General features: G+C 45.3%; 1 protein-coding gene across 1 annotated transcript in view; it reads right to left on the minus strand.

Annotated features, from left to right (window-relative positions):
• The window catches only part of vat1 (vesicle amine transport 1), a 43,959-nt gene that overhangs the window by 3,244 nt on the left and 24,950 nt on the right, over window positions 1–15,765 (minus strand). The window contains exon 5 of the mRNA XM_078424801.1: window positions 10,634–10,869. Within this exon, the coding sequence (XP_078280927.1) occupies window positions 10,634–10,869 (236 nt within the window). The remainder of the gene's footprint in view (window positions 1–10,633; window positions 10,870–15,765) is intronic.

Here is a 15,765-nt window from a genome sequence, read left to right on the forward strand (position 1 = left end):
GCTGCAAGGCAGCAACTTTACTACTGTGCTGCCCCTAACAGCACCTAAGTACTAGGTCACTAAACAATTAGAACAGAACAGGCCCTTTTGCCTCACAATGTCTGTCAAACACGATACCAAGTTAAACTAATCTCCTTTGCCTGCACCTGATCAAGATCCCTCCATTCCCTGTATGTCAATGTGCCCATCTAAAAGACACTTAAGTGCCACTATCTTGGCTGCCTCCACCACCATTCCCCACAGTGCATACCAGGCACGCCACAATAACACTTGCCTTTCACATCTTCAAAAACTTTCCCAATCTCACCTTAAAGCTATAACCTCTAGTTTTTGACATTTCCACCCTTGGAGAGAGGTTCTGACTGTCTACCCTATTTGTACCTCATGATTTTATACACTTCCATCTGGTTCCCTCCAGGTGTATCTAATCTCTCCTTATAGCTCAAACCCTCTTTAATTTTGAGAGAGCAGAAGAAAACTCCACCCTTCCAGTCAGAAAACAGAAACAATCCCAACTCCAGATCAAGAGTCAAGTGTTAGCTCAATGAGATCCAGAATATCAGACCTAAAGGAATTTACACATCAGTATCGTTCAAACTGTTTTCAATACATGTAAACAACACAAGCACAAATGGAGAGACAAGGAACTGCAGATGCTGGAATCTTGTGCAAAATACAAAGTGCTGGAAGAACTCAGCAAGTCGGGCAGCAACTGCAGAAGGAATGGACAGATGACTTATTGTGTCAGGATTCTTCAGAAGTAACATTCCCTTGGGTATGGCACATTAACAGCAGGTCACAGCACAATGGATTACTTGAAGCAAAGTAAAATTGATCTAGGTGATGACAATTGGTATTTTATCGTCAATCCATAAATTGGTTGTTGGTCTAAATTGCAGAAAAATGTTAGAAGAACTACACAAATTCAACGTGTACATTTTGCACAGGTTCAAAAATCTAGCATCAGGAGTTTGCAGCAAGACTTTCAAATCTAGTTAGCTACAGCAGCAAAAGGCCAGTAGGCAAGTCCACATAGTGAACTGGAACTCCTCTGTTTAATATAGAGTAACACATTACCAGATGTAGCTAACGTGGACACAAGGAACTGCAGATGCTGGTTTACAAAAATAAAATATCCAAAGTGCTGGAATAAAACAGCAGGGAAGGCAGCATCTCTGGAGAACATGGATAGGTGACATTTTGTGTCAGAAACCTTCTTCAGATAGAAACAACGCTTATCTATGTACTCCAGAGATGCTGCCTGACCCGCTGAGTTACTCCTGCATTTTGTGTCTTCACCAGATCTGGAAAAGTAACACTACAAAGCAATGCTAAATAACCTTATCTAATAGGAAGCCTACTGCTGGTCGCCACTAGATGGCAGCCTACACAAGTGAATTTGGGAAACCAAGCTAGACATTTACTGACTATAATACCACTCCACCCATTCCAAAGAGGACATTCAGTAAATTACTGTAATGAGAATTTTGTTCTTATTTGCAAAGTACATAATTTCATCCAATATGGGTTGTCCAGGGGCCAAATGTTTAATGCTTCAATTTACAAGGAACAGATTACACACAAAGCCATCAGCAAGACATCTTTTGCTACCATAGTTTTCAAAGACAAACTACAAAATAGATTCATTCTGGACATGGATCAGCACACACTTTTACTTAAACTTTAGCCATACAGTGCAGAAACGGGCCCTTCATCCAACCAAGTCCACAACAAACAGCGATCACACTAGCACTATCCTACACAAGGCAACAATTCACAATTTTACCAAAGTCAATTATTCTACAAACCTCAACGTCTTTGGGATGCGGGAGGAACCCGGAGAAAACCCATGTGGTCACAGGGAGAACATACAAACTCCGTCCAGACAGCGCCCGTAGTCAGGATCGAACCCGGGTCTCTGACGCTGTGAGGCAGCAACTATACTGCTGCGCCACCGTGCCACCCTCAAATAGTCCCACTCAAACTACACTACACTGAATGTGCCCTCTACTGGTATTAAACTACAGAGTAGACTTATTGACACTGAGTGGTGCTGTATGGCCAAGGACAGTACCTGGTTAATATATTAGATTGGTCATTCATTCTCAAACATGTGACACCTGCAAAGCCACCATTTCATCACGAAGAAAATTTCATTATTTAACTCAATGGCACAAGATGGGCGGGAATATGCATAAACCAGAAGTAAAATTAAATGGTCATTATCGTGTGATTATTATTATTATTTTTTAATTGTTATGTACCCAAAAAGCTGGTGTCGACAAGGAAAAGAGCTGGGATGGTTGGTAAAGGATATTAATCATTTCAAAGTTGGGCAGAGAAAGATGGCAGATGGAGTTTAATCCAGACGACTAAGATGTGATGTATTTTGGAAGGTCAAATGCAAGGGGAAAGTGTACAGTAAATAGCAGGTCCCCTGGGAGCATTGATGTACAAAGGGGTATTAAGATGCAAGTCCACAGGTTTCTGAAAATGATATCATTAGTAAAAGGAGTTTAGCATATTTGCCTTCACCAGTCAGGGTATAAAGGTTGCAGCTGCAGAAAACTTTGGTGAGGCAGCATTTGGAGCACTTTTATAGAATTGCACAGCACAGGAACTATGGCTCACAATGTCTGTGCTGAACATGATGCCAAAAGCAACTTAACTGCCTGCACATAACCCACTTGCCCATCTAAAATCATACGAATTCGGCTTAGGTGATGGAGGGAGAGAATAATGGTGGATGGATGCTTTTCTCCTTGTTAAGCCCGTGACCGGTGTTGTATCACAGGGAGACACAAAATGCTGGAGTAACTCAGTGGGACGGGCAGCATCTCTGGAGAGAAGGAATGGGTGACGTTTTGGGTCGAGACCCTTCCTCAGACTGTATCGCAGGGGTCTGTGCTGCGGCCTTGTTGAGAGACGCGGTTGTTTGAGATGTACATTAGCTTGGAGTCACAGCCAGAGAGCAGTACCGCACAGAAACATACCCTGCAGCCCACCTTGTCCACGCTCCACTGAACGTGCACCTCAATAAACGTTACTGTGCAGACTCCTGTATTCTAAAGAAAAGCGTTCAAGCCGATCAAACCACTCCCTATAATGGAAGCACACAAAACAACAGCCTGGCAAATCTTTTCTGTACCCTTTCCAACTGATGGAGGTGGGGTGGTGTGGAAGGAGATATGACAGAGGAAATTAGATTCCTCAGCTAAAGCTGATCTTGCTGCGAATTGTCATTTTAGGATTGTACGCTTTGCTGAAGACACAAATGTCCTAGAGAGTCAATACAAATAGTGAGAATATGTAGCGATTTTCGCGATGTCTTCATTGAGTCAATGCACAGTTCTCCCAACATGTTAATCAGCTAACAGAGGACTTCAAAGGCAGTGATTAGCAAGTGAAAGCATCAAACCTTAGACACCAGTGGTTTGCACACTGAATTTTACATCAGTAGACAGCACCTTCCCAAAGGCAAGTGTGCAATACATCTGTCGCAGACATTAAGCATTTGTTCCAGACTCTGAATCAATGCAGCTTACTAGCGGGCGATGCCCAAGGTGTTAGTGCACAGCTTCTCACTCAGAAGGCAGAGGCAACACCGCGACAGACGACAGCCATTTGTTCTTTAGGTTTTAGCACCATCAGGTTTGACACCACAGCAAGCATCAAGATGCCTTTCCATTTGCTTCAGAGTTGGCCACTGATGCACTGAAAACTGAACAGTTCTCGAAGCAGCACAAAGATACTTCATGTCCTTGTGTTCCCACACTGGCTTCCCTTGGTGGATAAATGGCAACAGAGTTTCCACTACAAGGCCACCTCAGCTGCCTGCCGAGACCCCCTCAGGATTTCCTTCCTGCAGGGATGTGAAAAGTGCTGGAAGGGTAAACAAAAAGAAAACTGGAAGATATGCATGTACAGTGGGAGGAAATGGAGGACTTGGATAGAAAAAAACTTTAGTCGAATATGGGCAAATGGGGAAGGGTCTTGACCCGAAACGCCACCCATTCCTTTTCTCCAGAGAAGCTGCCTGACCTGCTGAGTTACTTCAGCATTTTGTGTCTATCATGGGCAAATGGGTCCAGCTTAGATGGAGCCTTGCGGTCGACATGGTGCATGGCTCTATGACACAAATGCCAATAAAGGTTTGTAGGAATCCAAGAAGCCAGCCTGAGACACAGTATAGAACAAAGCATAAAGCACTTTGAAAAGCAACCTTTAGCCACATTCTACACCCTTTGCCATTTGAAGTGGAGTTGGAGCCTGCTAATCTAGTGCACAGGCAGGGCCTCGATCTCGCAGAGGAAGAGGCACCTCAAAGTATGCAGCACTTCCTCAGTTCTGCAAAGGGGGAGTGTTGTGCTGATTTATGCTCAAGTATCTTCATCCCAGGAGAACGCTGCCAAAGGGGAAAAAAAACACTGCTGACAATTGCAGGAAGTTTATCTCCAGTTCCTACTATTGAAATAATCTATAAGCGCAAAATATTTGGACCCTGCAGGTTACTCTAAAGAGTAAATGTTCAACTCCAGACGAGCCTCGAAATTGCATGTGCATCTGGTGAACATTCCTCAATCACGTACACAGTTAGAGCGGCCACATTACTGCAGTACTCCTGCTTAGTTTAGTTCAGAGATACAGCGCGGTAACCGGCCCTTCAGCCCACCATGTCTGCACCGACCAGCACCCACCCATAACACTACTTCTACCCTCCACATTAGAGCCAATTTACAGAAGCCAATTAACCAACAAACCTGCACGTCTTCAGAATGTGGGAGGAAACCTCGAGCACCCAAAGGAAACCTACAGGGAGAACTTGCAAACTCCACACAGACAGTCCCCCCCTGGTCAGGATTGAACCTGGTCTCTGGTGCTGTGAGGCAGCAACTCTACCCCTGCGCCACGGTGCTGCCCCTGCTCTAGGTTAGTGTGCATTTGACTCAAGAACCCACTGGGCTACATTTGACTCAAGAACCCACTGGTCAACACTTAGGTCTAATCTGGAGAAGCAAATTCAAATCCCACCCTGGGTGCATTAAAAATACTGATACTGTACCATGAAACCACTAGATTGTCATTTAAAAACAGCAGGTGGCAAATGAGGGCTGTCCAAACAGAAGACAATTAAAAATTCTACTCGCACACAGGTATTAGTTATTGAACAAGTTTCACATAGCAAGAAATGCTGCACAATTCTAAAACTAAATCGCACGTTTCTAGAGGTCATGTCCATAAAACTGCTAAATCAACTACCATCCAATTATCCTCACACAATTAACCGAGAAGTTGCTTCGTGGTTCATTTTGGGACTACACAATTCTTGCTTACAACAGTCTACTGCCTTAACTCTTCCCACAATACAGCTTAGAGAATAATTTACAAGAGATCCCATCAGCAAAAGGTCAAAACATGGCGTTTGGTTTCCCAGGGCATTTCGTTCAGACAAACAGCAGGATTTTAAGCCGTTGGTCTTCTACACATTTGTGCTCTGACATTTAAATTAGTGCAATATTTGAAACAAAAATGTTTGCTGGTTTGGAACAGAGCTTATATAATAACTAGATCTAGAAAGATAAACAGCTACTTTGAAGTTTAGCGAAATATGAAGCAAAATTAAAATGTTGATTTATTTTTTGACCAAAAAACTTGAGATTCAGGTCATGCTCAATGCTATTAAGTCTATCTAGGCAAGCTGCCAAACCAATTGGTATTAAAAAGCAATAGGGTACAGTACTAAAGCAGTCAAACTGCATGTATGATAGACCACTGACCAATGGAACACTTGCAATCAGCACTTGTATTCAAATGTGGAAGTCGGAATGGTGATAACAGGGGTATAAGATATAGGTTTATTATTGTCATCTGTACTGAGGTAGTGACAATCTTTGTTTTGCATGCGATGCAATGAGATAATACATGAAAACAATCACGCCAAGTACAAAAGGTAGAGTGAAGGGAAAGATGCAGAGTGCAGAATATAGTTCTCAACACTATAGCACACCAGTCCCAGAGCCAGTTCAGAATCAGTCTGAAGAAGGGTCTCAACTCGTTCCTTCTCTCCAGAGATGCTGCCTGTCCTGCTGAGTTACTCCAGCATTTTGTGTCTAGTTTCAGAGACAAAGTCTAATGTTCGCAATGAGGTAGAGGGGGGAAAACATTTGTGACTGTTGTCCAGCTTATGGAAGCACAGTTCAGAAGGCAGATAACAGAGGGGGAAAAGCTGCTCCCGGTGTCTGGTGGTGCACACTCTCAAGCTTCTGTATCATCTGTCCGACAGGAGCAGGGAGGGAGTGAGTGACCAGGGTGGGAAAGGTGGTTTAGTGACAATCGAGGAGGGTTATATATTAGTCAGGTAACCAAGGCACAAAATGTTGCAGATAATGGAAAACAAAAAGATGCAAGGGATATTCTGATCAGGTAGCATCAGGAGAAAGTTAGAGTAAATGTTTCACAGGTACTGACTACCCCATCACTAAAGGGATCTCCAGGAGGCACTGTCTCAAAAAGGCAGCCAATATCAAAGACCCACACCATCCTGGCCACACTCTCATCTCACTGATACCATCGGGAAGAAAGTACAGGAAGGAGTCTGCAAACAGTGACCTCTAGGTTCAAGAGCAGCTTCTTCTCAGCACCCATCAGGCTCTTGGATGCTGCAGAACCTCAGCAAATGTAATGTTGACATAAGGAACTGCAGGTGCTGGGTTTCTATGGGGAACACACACTGGTGAAGTATGGTCAGGGGGTATGGGGAGAAGGCAGGAACGGGGTGCTGGCTCGAAGGGCCGAATGGCCTCCTCCTGCACCTATTGTCTATTGTAGCATCTCTGGAGGTTTGAGCACCTGGAGATATGCGATGTTTTGAGTCCAGGGAAGTCTGAAGAAGGATCCATACCCAAAATATCATTTATCCATGTCCCGGCTCCTCGAGTTACTCCAGCACTTTGCGTTCTCAGCAACTATGCTATTTCACAATAGTGCTGGAGTAACTCGGCGGGACAGGTAGCATCCCTGGAGAACATGAATGGGCGATATTCTGTCTCGGGACCCTTCTTCAGACTGATTATATTGGGCCTCCAACTCTTCCAGCTGTTCACAATCAGTTTGAAAGGTACTGATATGAAACATCACCTATTTTCTCCAGAGATGCTGAGTTATTCCAGCACTGTTTTTTTTTGTAGGTCAGCATCTGTAGTACCTTGTGGTCACAGCAGCTAGATTAAGTCTGGTCTGAATTTCCTAAAATACTTTGCACACAATCATTTGCTCTCAAGTGTAACCAGAATGTTGGATTATATGCTGAAGTTTAAAAATACAACTAGATAAAACTGAGTCACTCCAGCTGTGCATCTATTTTGCTAGATAAAGCTAGTTATGTTTATAAATGGGGAGGGTATTGGCTTCCTTTCTGGCAATTATCACAAACCAAAATGTGCATCAAGTCCTAAACAATTGCTGACCTGCAGATACTGGAATCTAGAGCAAAGCACAAAGTGCTGGAGGAACTCAGTGGGTCAGGTAGCATCTGAGGAGGGAGTGGACAGATGACACTTTGGATTGGGACTCTTTGTCCCTAGTGTGTAGGAAATGAATGAGATAGTGTGATAACAGAACTAGTGCGAACAGGAGGTTGATGGGCAGTAGACACAAAATGCTGGAGTAACTCAGCGGGTCAGGCAGCATCTCGGGAGAGAAGGAAAGGGTGACGTTTCGGGTCGAGACCCTTCTTCAGACACAGATTGAGGGGCGGCATGGCCCCGGTGGGCCAAAGGGCCCATTTCCATGCTGTATCTTTCAATCAATCAATGTCACAGTACTCGTGGTATGTGTGGCTGAGGGTCGTTCTCACTACAAAGAAAGTGTTCACAAATATGGAAGTTTAGATGAAAGAAAGAAAATCACTTTCAGCAGCAGAAGTAGCTAAAGGACACAAATATAGAAGTGTTTTACCATAAATTAAGCTACAATCTAGAATGTCCCACAACATTCACAGAAGTTACTTTGCTGACAAGGAACAGCTGACTAGCTTTGACAAGAAGGTTGGGATAAATGGCCAGTCCTATTTAAATCGATAAATTCCCACCTCTTACTCCAGGTCAATAGACAATAGACAATAGGTGCAGGAGTAGGCCATTCAGCCCTTCGAGCCAGCACCGCCATTCAATGCGATCATGGCTGATCACTCTCAATCAGTACCCCGTTCCTGCCTTCTCCCCATACCCCCTCACTCCGCTATCCTTAAGAGCTCTATCCAGCTCTCTCTTGAAAGCATCCAACGAACTGGCCTCCACTGCCTTCTGAGGCAGAGAATTCCACACCTTCCCCACCCTCTGACTGAAAAAGTTCTTCCTCATCTCCGTTCTAAATGGCCTACCCCTTATTCTCAAACTGTGGCCCCTTGTTCTGGACTCCCCCAACATTGGGAACATGTTATCTGCCTCTAATGTGTCCAATCCCCTAATTATCTTATATGTTTCAATAAGATCCCCCTCATCCTTCTAAATTCCAGTGTATACAAGCCCAATCGCTCCAGCCTTTCAACATACGACAGTCCCGCCATTCCGGGAATTAACCTAGTGAACCTACGCTGCACGCCCTCCATAGCAAGAATATCCTTCCTCAAATTTGGAGACCAAAACTGCACACAGTACTCCAGGTGCGGTCTCACCAGGGCCCGGTACAACTGTAGAAGGACCTCTTTGCTCCTATACTCAACTCCTCTTGTTACGAAGGCCAACAGTCATATGGTGGTCATTCTTTATTTGAAAAACCAACAGTCATATGGTGCCACCAGGGTGCAGGTATTTATTCACAAAATGCTGGAGTAACTCAGCAGGTCAGGCAGCATCTCAGGAGAGAAGGAATGGGTGACGTTTCGGGTTGAGACCCTTCTTCAGACTGATGTCAGGGGGGCGGGACAAAGGAAGGATATAGGTGGAGACAGGAAGATAGAGGGAGAACTGGGAAGGGGGAGGGGAAGAGAGGGACAGAGGAACTATCTAAAGTTGGAGAAGTCGATGTTCATACCGCTGGTCTGCAAGCTGCCCAGGCGAAATATGAGGTGCTGTTCCTCCAATTTCCGGTGGGCCTCACTATGGCACTGGAGGAGGCCCAAGACAGAAAGGTCAGATTGGGAGTGGGAGGGGGAGTTGAAGTTACATCACAGTGCAGGTGCTGCCTCACAGCGCCAGAGACCCAGGTTTAATCCTGACTATAGTTGCTGTCTGTACGGAGTTTGTACGTTCTCCCTGTTCGGGTTAGGGTTTTTCTCTGGGTGCTCCAGTTTCGTCCCACACTCCAAAGATGTAGATTTGTAGGTTAATTGGCTTTGGTGAAAAAAAAAGTAAATTTTACCTAGTGTATAGGATAGTGTGAGCGTGCAGAGATCGCTGGTCGGTATGGAAACTGATGGGCCGAAGGGCCCGTTTCCACACTGTATCGCTAAACTAAACTACGATAGACCACGGGCAGGGTCAGCATAGCCCATTGTACGTGATGTTACTGGAAAATGAAATGTTGATCCTCACAGCCTTTGATATAACATTTCACACAATGCTCTGATTTCTGCACATTACTGTAAATCATTACATCCCAGCTGTTGGTATGATCAACTGTCTCAGCTATGGGCCTGACCACCCAATTTAATAATTTTTTAAAAACAAAACCAATTTTTTTAACAAATTTTGAATACAAATTTAAAATCTAGTTTTCAACTTTATAGAGGTGCCACTATACTGTATTGGTGCATACCATCTCAAAAACACAGCTTACTCCTATTAATACTAAAACTCCAACATGTTGCACAGTGGTACAAGAATGTTTCCACTGACCCGAGGGAAGGATGAAACATGCTCCATCTGCAAACTCACTCACGTTCCTGTGCTCTCGAGTTCTGGCTTACCCTGGGCTGTCCTGTACTCCCAGCCCAGTCTGAGCCACAGTGCAAAGCCATGTGCACACATTCTGGGTTAACGAGCCAGCCGGATGCCAGACCAAATGAATTTCCAAACAATACAATGAGAGATCATTAACATTGTTTACTGCAAAACACAAAAATGCCGGAGGAACTTAGCAGGTCAGGCCTCACCTGTGGAGGGAATGGACAGGTGGCACCTCAGATCGGGACCCTTCTTCAGGCTGACTGGACTGCGGGTGGGATGAGGTGGCTGAAGAAAGGTGGAACAGGAGCAGGTGGGACAACGCCTGGCAGATGATGGAGGGTTGAGAGGCGGAGCAAGTGACAAATGCTAGCAGGGAAGAGGAGACTTGGGTGTCAGATAAGGTGTGAAATGTAAACCGGAGGGTGGAATGGGGACTATAAAAATGGAAATGGCAAACAGGAGGTGAGCAGACTAGAGGAGGGGGGAAATGGGCAAGGTGACTGGGAGACGCGTGTACGCACACGGGTAGGGGAAAAACTAACAGAAGAGGGAGGAGGGGGGTAGGAGACGGTTACTTGAAATGAGAATTTGCACTTTGCTTGAGATTCTTGCATCAGCAGCTTGTTTCTCTAGAATCGTACTCCATCCTGTCACCAGCATCTAAAACCTGCCAGTGGCCTGTAGAGGCAATAACAAACCCAGTGAATGCAGATGTGGATGAATTTGGTGGAAGTGAACTTGCTTACCTGCTCGAATGACCACACAGAGTCCACTTTCGGTTTGATTTTCCCTTCATTGTACAGAGAAATCAGCTTGCCAAAGACGTCTGCAATCTGGTCAGGGTCTGCATTTTTTAGTTGAAATCCGCACACAGCTTTGTTGCTGTTTATTAGCTGCGAGGCATCAATACTGAACTTGTGCCACCAGATCTTTGCTGCGGCCAGCGGGCTCCGTTTCGGTGCGGTCAGTATATTTGAAGCACCTGAGTCAATAACAAATCAAGTTTTAATGCAATGCAATCACTTTAGAAAGGCACTTAAGAGACGCAACACAATCCCTCATGGGTTTAATCGGACACTCTACGCAGTCAGTAACCATTGGCGTTCGAGCACTTATCTTTCAATACACACCATCTGGATTAATTGGCTCATGTTATGCTACGTAAAAGTAGATTGCAGGAACGTTTCTCCCACCCTTCCCCCCACTACGGGACACAGTTTTACCGTAAGGGGCACGGGATTTAGATTTGAGGGGGAGGGTGCATTTTCACCCAGAGAGTGGCAAGTACCTGAACGCTGCCAGAGAGCGGGAGAAGCAGAGTCGCTGACAGGAGTCAAGAAGTGTTGAGGTGAGCAGGCACATTGCCGAGGCTATAGGCCAGGATGGGATTAATATGATGCGTGCCCAGTAGCCGGCAAGGACGTGACCACAAGACGTAGGAGCAGAATTAGGTCATTCAGACCAGCGACTCTACTCCTACTATTGGTTGTCCTATGTTTTTCCCCCTCCGCCCCATTCTCCTGCTTTCTCCATGTAACCTTCCACACCCTTGCTAATCAAGAACCTATCTATCTCCACTTTAAAAATACTCAATAACGGTCTCCACAGACGCCTGTGGCAATGAATTCCACATATTCACCACCCTCTGGCAAAAAAAATTCTTCCTCATCTCCATTCTCATGTGGCGGTTTGGATGGCCTGCCTCCATGCTGTACAACTCCCATGAAGGGTATGTTTTATAACATGTCCAAAATCTCAAGTTGTAAACATTCAAATTTACACCGCAATGTAAACTACTCCACATCCCCCTGGTCAACGTGGCAGCTTTTGTCTGCTTGCTACAGGCAACACAATCCACAGACTGTTCTACTCCTCCGACATACCAAACTCCTCACTAATGAGGAAAAGAACACTGCGCCTTTAGCAAACTGGATTCATTTGCAAGTAACTGTGCTTGGAACATCCTCTACAGTCACCATGGCAAAAAATCAATGCAATGGTAAGTAGATTAGCAGGACAAAGGAGTAAACATTGAGCCCATGTGCCGTTGAACAGCACGGGGGGGGGGGGGGGGGGGGGGGGTGGGGGGTGAGCAGTGCAAAGCCTGGAGTTGTCATACTTCTAGGATATATTGTTGATGCTCAGTATTTAACTCTGGGGACTCGTGTTCAAGATGTGTGGGGAAATGCAATAACTTGGTCAGCAAGCAAGAATATCACCTCAAATCTTGGAAATGTTTAGTTAGTACAAGCCTCCAATCTTCCTTGCATTAAATGACGTGTCCACTTTTACCTTGTGGCACCGCACGATGACAGCCTCGCTGACAGTCTGCCTCGTCCATTTCATTCGCTGTTTTTAGTTTGTGGTTAAATATATGTTTTAGTGTATCTTTAGTTTTGTATTATGTGGGTGGGAAGGGCTGGGGGAAACTTTTTTTGATCTCTTTCCTCGACAGAGGTGCGACTTTTTCCGTATCGTATCTCCGTCTGCACTGCATCCTAACATGGTGGAGCTGGCAATCCCTTTGTCAGGGACCAGCTTCGGGAGCTTCCACCGCCCCGATCGCGGGAGCTTCGATGGCCCCGACTGCAGGTGGTTCGACTGCCCCGTCCGTGGGAGAAAAGGAGGGAAGAAGCCAAGATTTTGTTGCCTTCCATCACAGTGCGCTGTGGTGGATATTTATGTTAATTTTTATGTAGTTGCGTGTCTTGCTGCTTTTTGGTATGACTACGGCAAATCAAATTCCTTGTACGTTCTTACATACTTGGCTAATAAATTATTTGTATCTTAGACAATAGGTGCAGGAGTAGGCCATTCAGCCCTTCGAGCCAGCACCGCCATTCAATGCGATCATGGCTGATCACTCTCAATCAGTACCCCATTCCTGCCTTCTCCCCATACCCCCTCACTCCGCTATCCTTAAGAGCTCAATCCAGCTCTCTCTTGAAAGCATCCAACGAACTGGCCTCCACTGCCTTCTGAGGCAGAGAATTCCACACCTTCACCACTCTCTGACTGAAAAAGTTCTTCCTCATCTCCGTTCTAAATGGCCTACCCCTTATTCTTAAACTGTGGCCCCTTGTTCTGGACTCCCCCAACATTGGAAACATGTTTCCTGCCTCTAATGTGTCCAATCCCCTAATTATCTTATATGTTTCAATAAGATCCCCCCTCATCCTTCTAAATTCCAGTGTATACAAGCCTAATTGCTCCAGCCTTTCAACATACGACAGTCCCGCCATTCCGGGAATCAACCTAGTGAACCTACGCTGCATCCTGCTATTAACAATGGTGAGAAGTCATTGAACCTCAGCAAGAACAAATGGATTGATCGATTCAAAATGCTGGATTAACTCCGTGGGACAGGCAGCATCTCTGGTGAATACATATTCCGTTATTTGTCCCACACCAGGGAAATTTGCAGTGTTACAGCAGCAAAGTGGATAGCAAAAGATCATTCATCTATATATCAAAACTCTCGTTTGTTTGTTTGTTTGTTCCTGAACTACAGCCAAAACGGTACACGATAGCACGATAATTTTAGGCCCACCTTACTCACCGTCGTCCCTTTGGTGCTAATGGAAGAAGTTTCATTGAAATCGGTTCTATTTTTAAAGTTATTCACATTTTAAAGTTTAAATCTATCTGCCAGGGAGGGGGGGAGGGTGGGAGGAGGGGAGGGATAAGCAGGGGTGGAAGGGGGAGGGAATGGATTGGGGGGTTGGAGTGGAGTGGGGGGGAGGGGGAGGGGGCTGCACCAATGCAGAAGAGGTTTGGGCCCAACGGGTTCACTTGGTCTAGTTATAAATAAAAATAAAGACAAGGATAAAGTTCCAACCCAGGACACAGCTGGCCGTCCTGATCAGCTTGTCGAGTCTCTTCCCCTCCACTGCTGAGATGTTGCTGCTCCAACAGACCACTCCTAAGAAAATGTCTGATGCAACCACCGTGTTGTAGAAGGTCCTTAGGTGTGCCCCCTGCACTCCAAAGGACCCGAGTCTCCTCAGCAGATAAAATCTGCTCTGGACCTTTTTGTACAATGCATTGATGTTTTCGGTCCAGTCAAGTTTATTGTTGAGGTAAACACCCAGGTACTTATAAGAGTCCATCCTCTCGATGTCCATTCGCTGGGTGTTCACCGGTGTCGGGGGGACCTGGCTGCGCTTGCGGAAATCCACCACCATCTCCCTGGTTTTCCCCACGTTGATCCGGAGGCGGTTCTGCTGGCACCAGTCCACAAACTCCTTGATCAGTTCTCTGTACGCCCTGTCCTCGTCGCCTGTGATGAGGCCGATGCTGGCAGAGTCGTCAGAGAACTTCTGTAGATAGGAGTTTGCAGAGCTGTGCCTGAAGTCCACAGTGTACAGGGTGAACAGGAAAGGAGCTAGCACTGTTCCCTGCGTACCCCCTGTGCTGCAGACCACCCTGTCCGAAACATAATCATTTGTCCTCACATACTATGGTCGGTTGGTGAGAAAATGAATATGTGATGTTTTAGGTGATGTTCAGACAAAGACCCTTTTCACCAGAGTTGCTGCCTGACCCGCTGAGTTACTCCCGCATTTTATGTCCATCTTGGGCCTAAACCAACATCTGCTGTTCCTTCCAACACAGGAATGGCTTGAGGTTTGATGGGATGAGGCAAGTAGTGAGAGATAACAGACAGGTAGAGTGGTAGGGGTAGACAAGGGAAAGGAAAGGTTAGTATAACATTGAAGCCAACATTAACAAGGGATAGACAACGAGAGATCAAATTTCAGACATTGTCAATTTCACCAAGGCTAACTTTTGAAGGTGAATCATTGACCTTCTAGCTTTATTAGTATTCATTCACTGGATGTCTTGCTGGAGGGGGGGGGGTCACATTTATTGACGATTACCAATCATTGAGATGACTACCATGATAGGAGTGTATTAACCCACTTACAAGCACACTGTCGGCAAGTTCTGCTTTGAATCAGAGTCTGGCTGTGGAGTGATGGCAAGCTCCCTCCTCTGCAACCCACAACACAGTGAGCGAGGAAGTCATTTGCTGGAATTGACGGCGGGAAAAATTGAAAGTTTCCCAAAAATATGGTGAGATTTGAAGAGCTCTCGATTATTCGTCCAAGCCTACATTTAAACCATTTGAAGATTAACAAATGCCAACCTCAAATCGTATTCAAGACCAGAGCTTAACACCAAATTTTAGATTTTTTGAATATGGGCTTGTGCCAGGGAATGGAAGAGGTTATTTAAGCATCTACAGTAAGGTTACAATTAGACCTAGGTCATTTAAACTGTCAGATTGATTTTGGTGCACACAATGGGGGGGGGGTTAATATTAGGCTATGGTATCTCAAGTTATCCCTTTCTCTGTAAATAAAGTTGGAGAACTTCAATCATTCCTTAGGCACCAAGTTTAAGATATTAGGCAGAAATCATATCCCCAGTTTGGAATGAATGGGTTGTGTTTTTGGCAGTACAACCATCAACACTTAAACACATGCAAGAATGTCATGAATTAACCGCAAGGTTATTTCAGGTCAAAGCATCTACTACCTCCGTCTGATTTAGAGTGCAAAAGATAATTCATGCCCAAAGCTTTTATGGAGAGCCATTAGTGGTCCTAGTTTGACTGTGGGATACAACAAAGGAATTTGCATGCAATTCCAGCCAGAAGCCAATTAACCAGAAGACAACTTCACATTTATAGCACCATGTGCCTCAATACACAGAAGCGATTCCCAGCCACTGGAATGCCGAGGTGCAAGACACTCCTGCAATTCACCTGATAATTTAGTGACGCGAGATGAGTATTTGCCAGTGCATTGTCATCTCGGATGCCTCAGTCATAGCAGCAGGGAAACAGGCCCTTCAGCCCTACTCATCCATGCTG

The sequence above is a fragment of the Rhinoraja longicauda genome, chromosome 29 (genome assembly GCF_053455715.1).
Source record: "Rhinoraja longicauda isolate Sanriku21f chromosome 29, sRhiLon1.1, whole genome shotgun sequence".
Classification (NCBI taxonomy): Eukaryota; Metazoa; Chordata; class Chondrichthyes; order Rajiformes; family Arhynchobatidae; genus Rhinoraja; species Rhinoraja longicauda.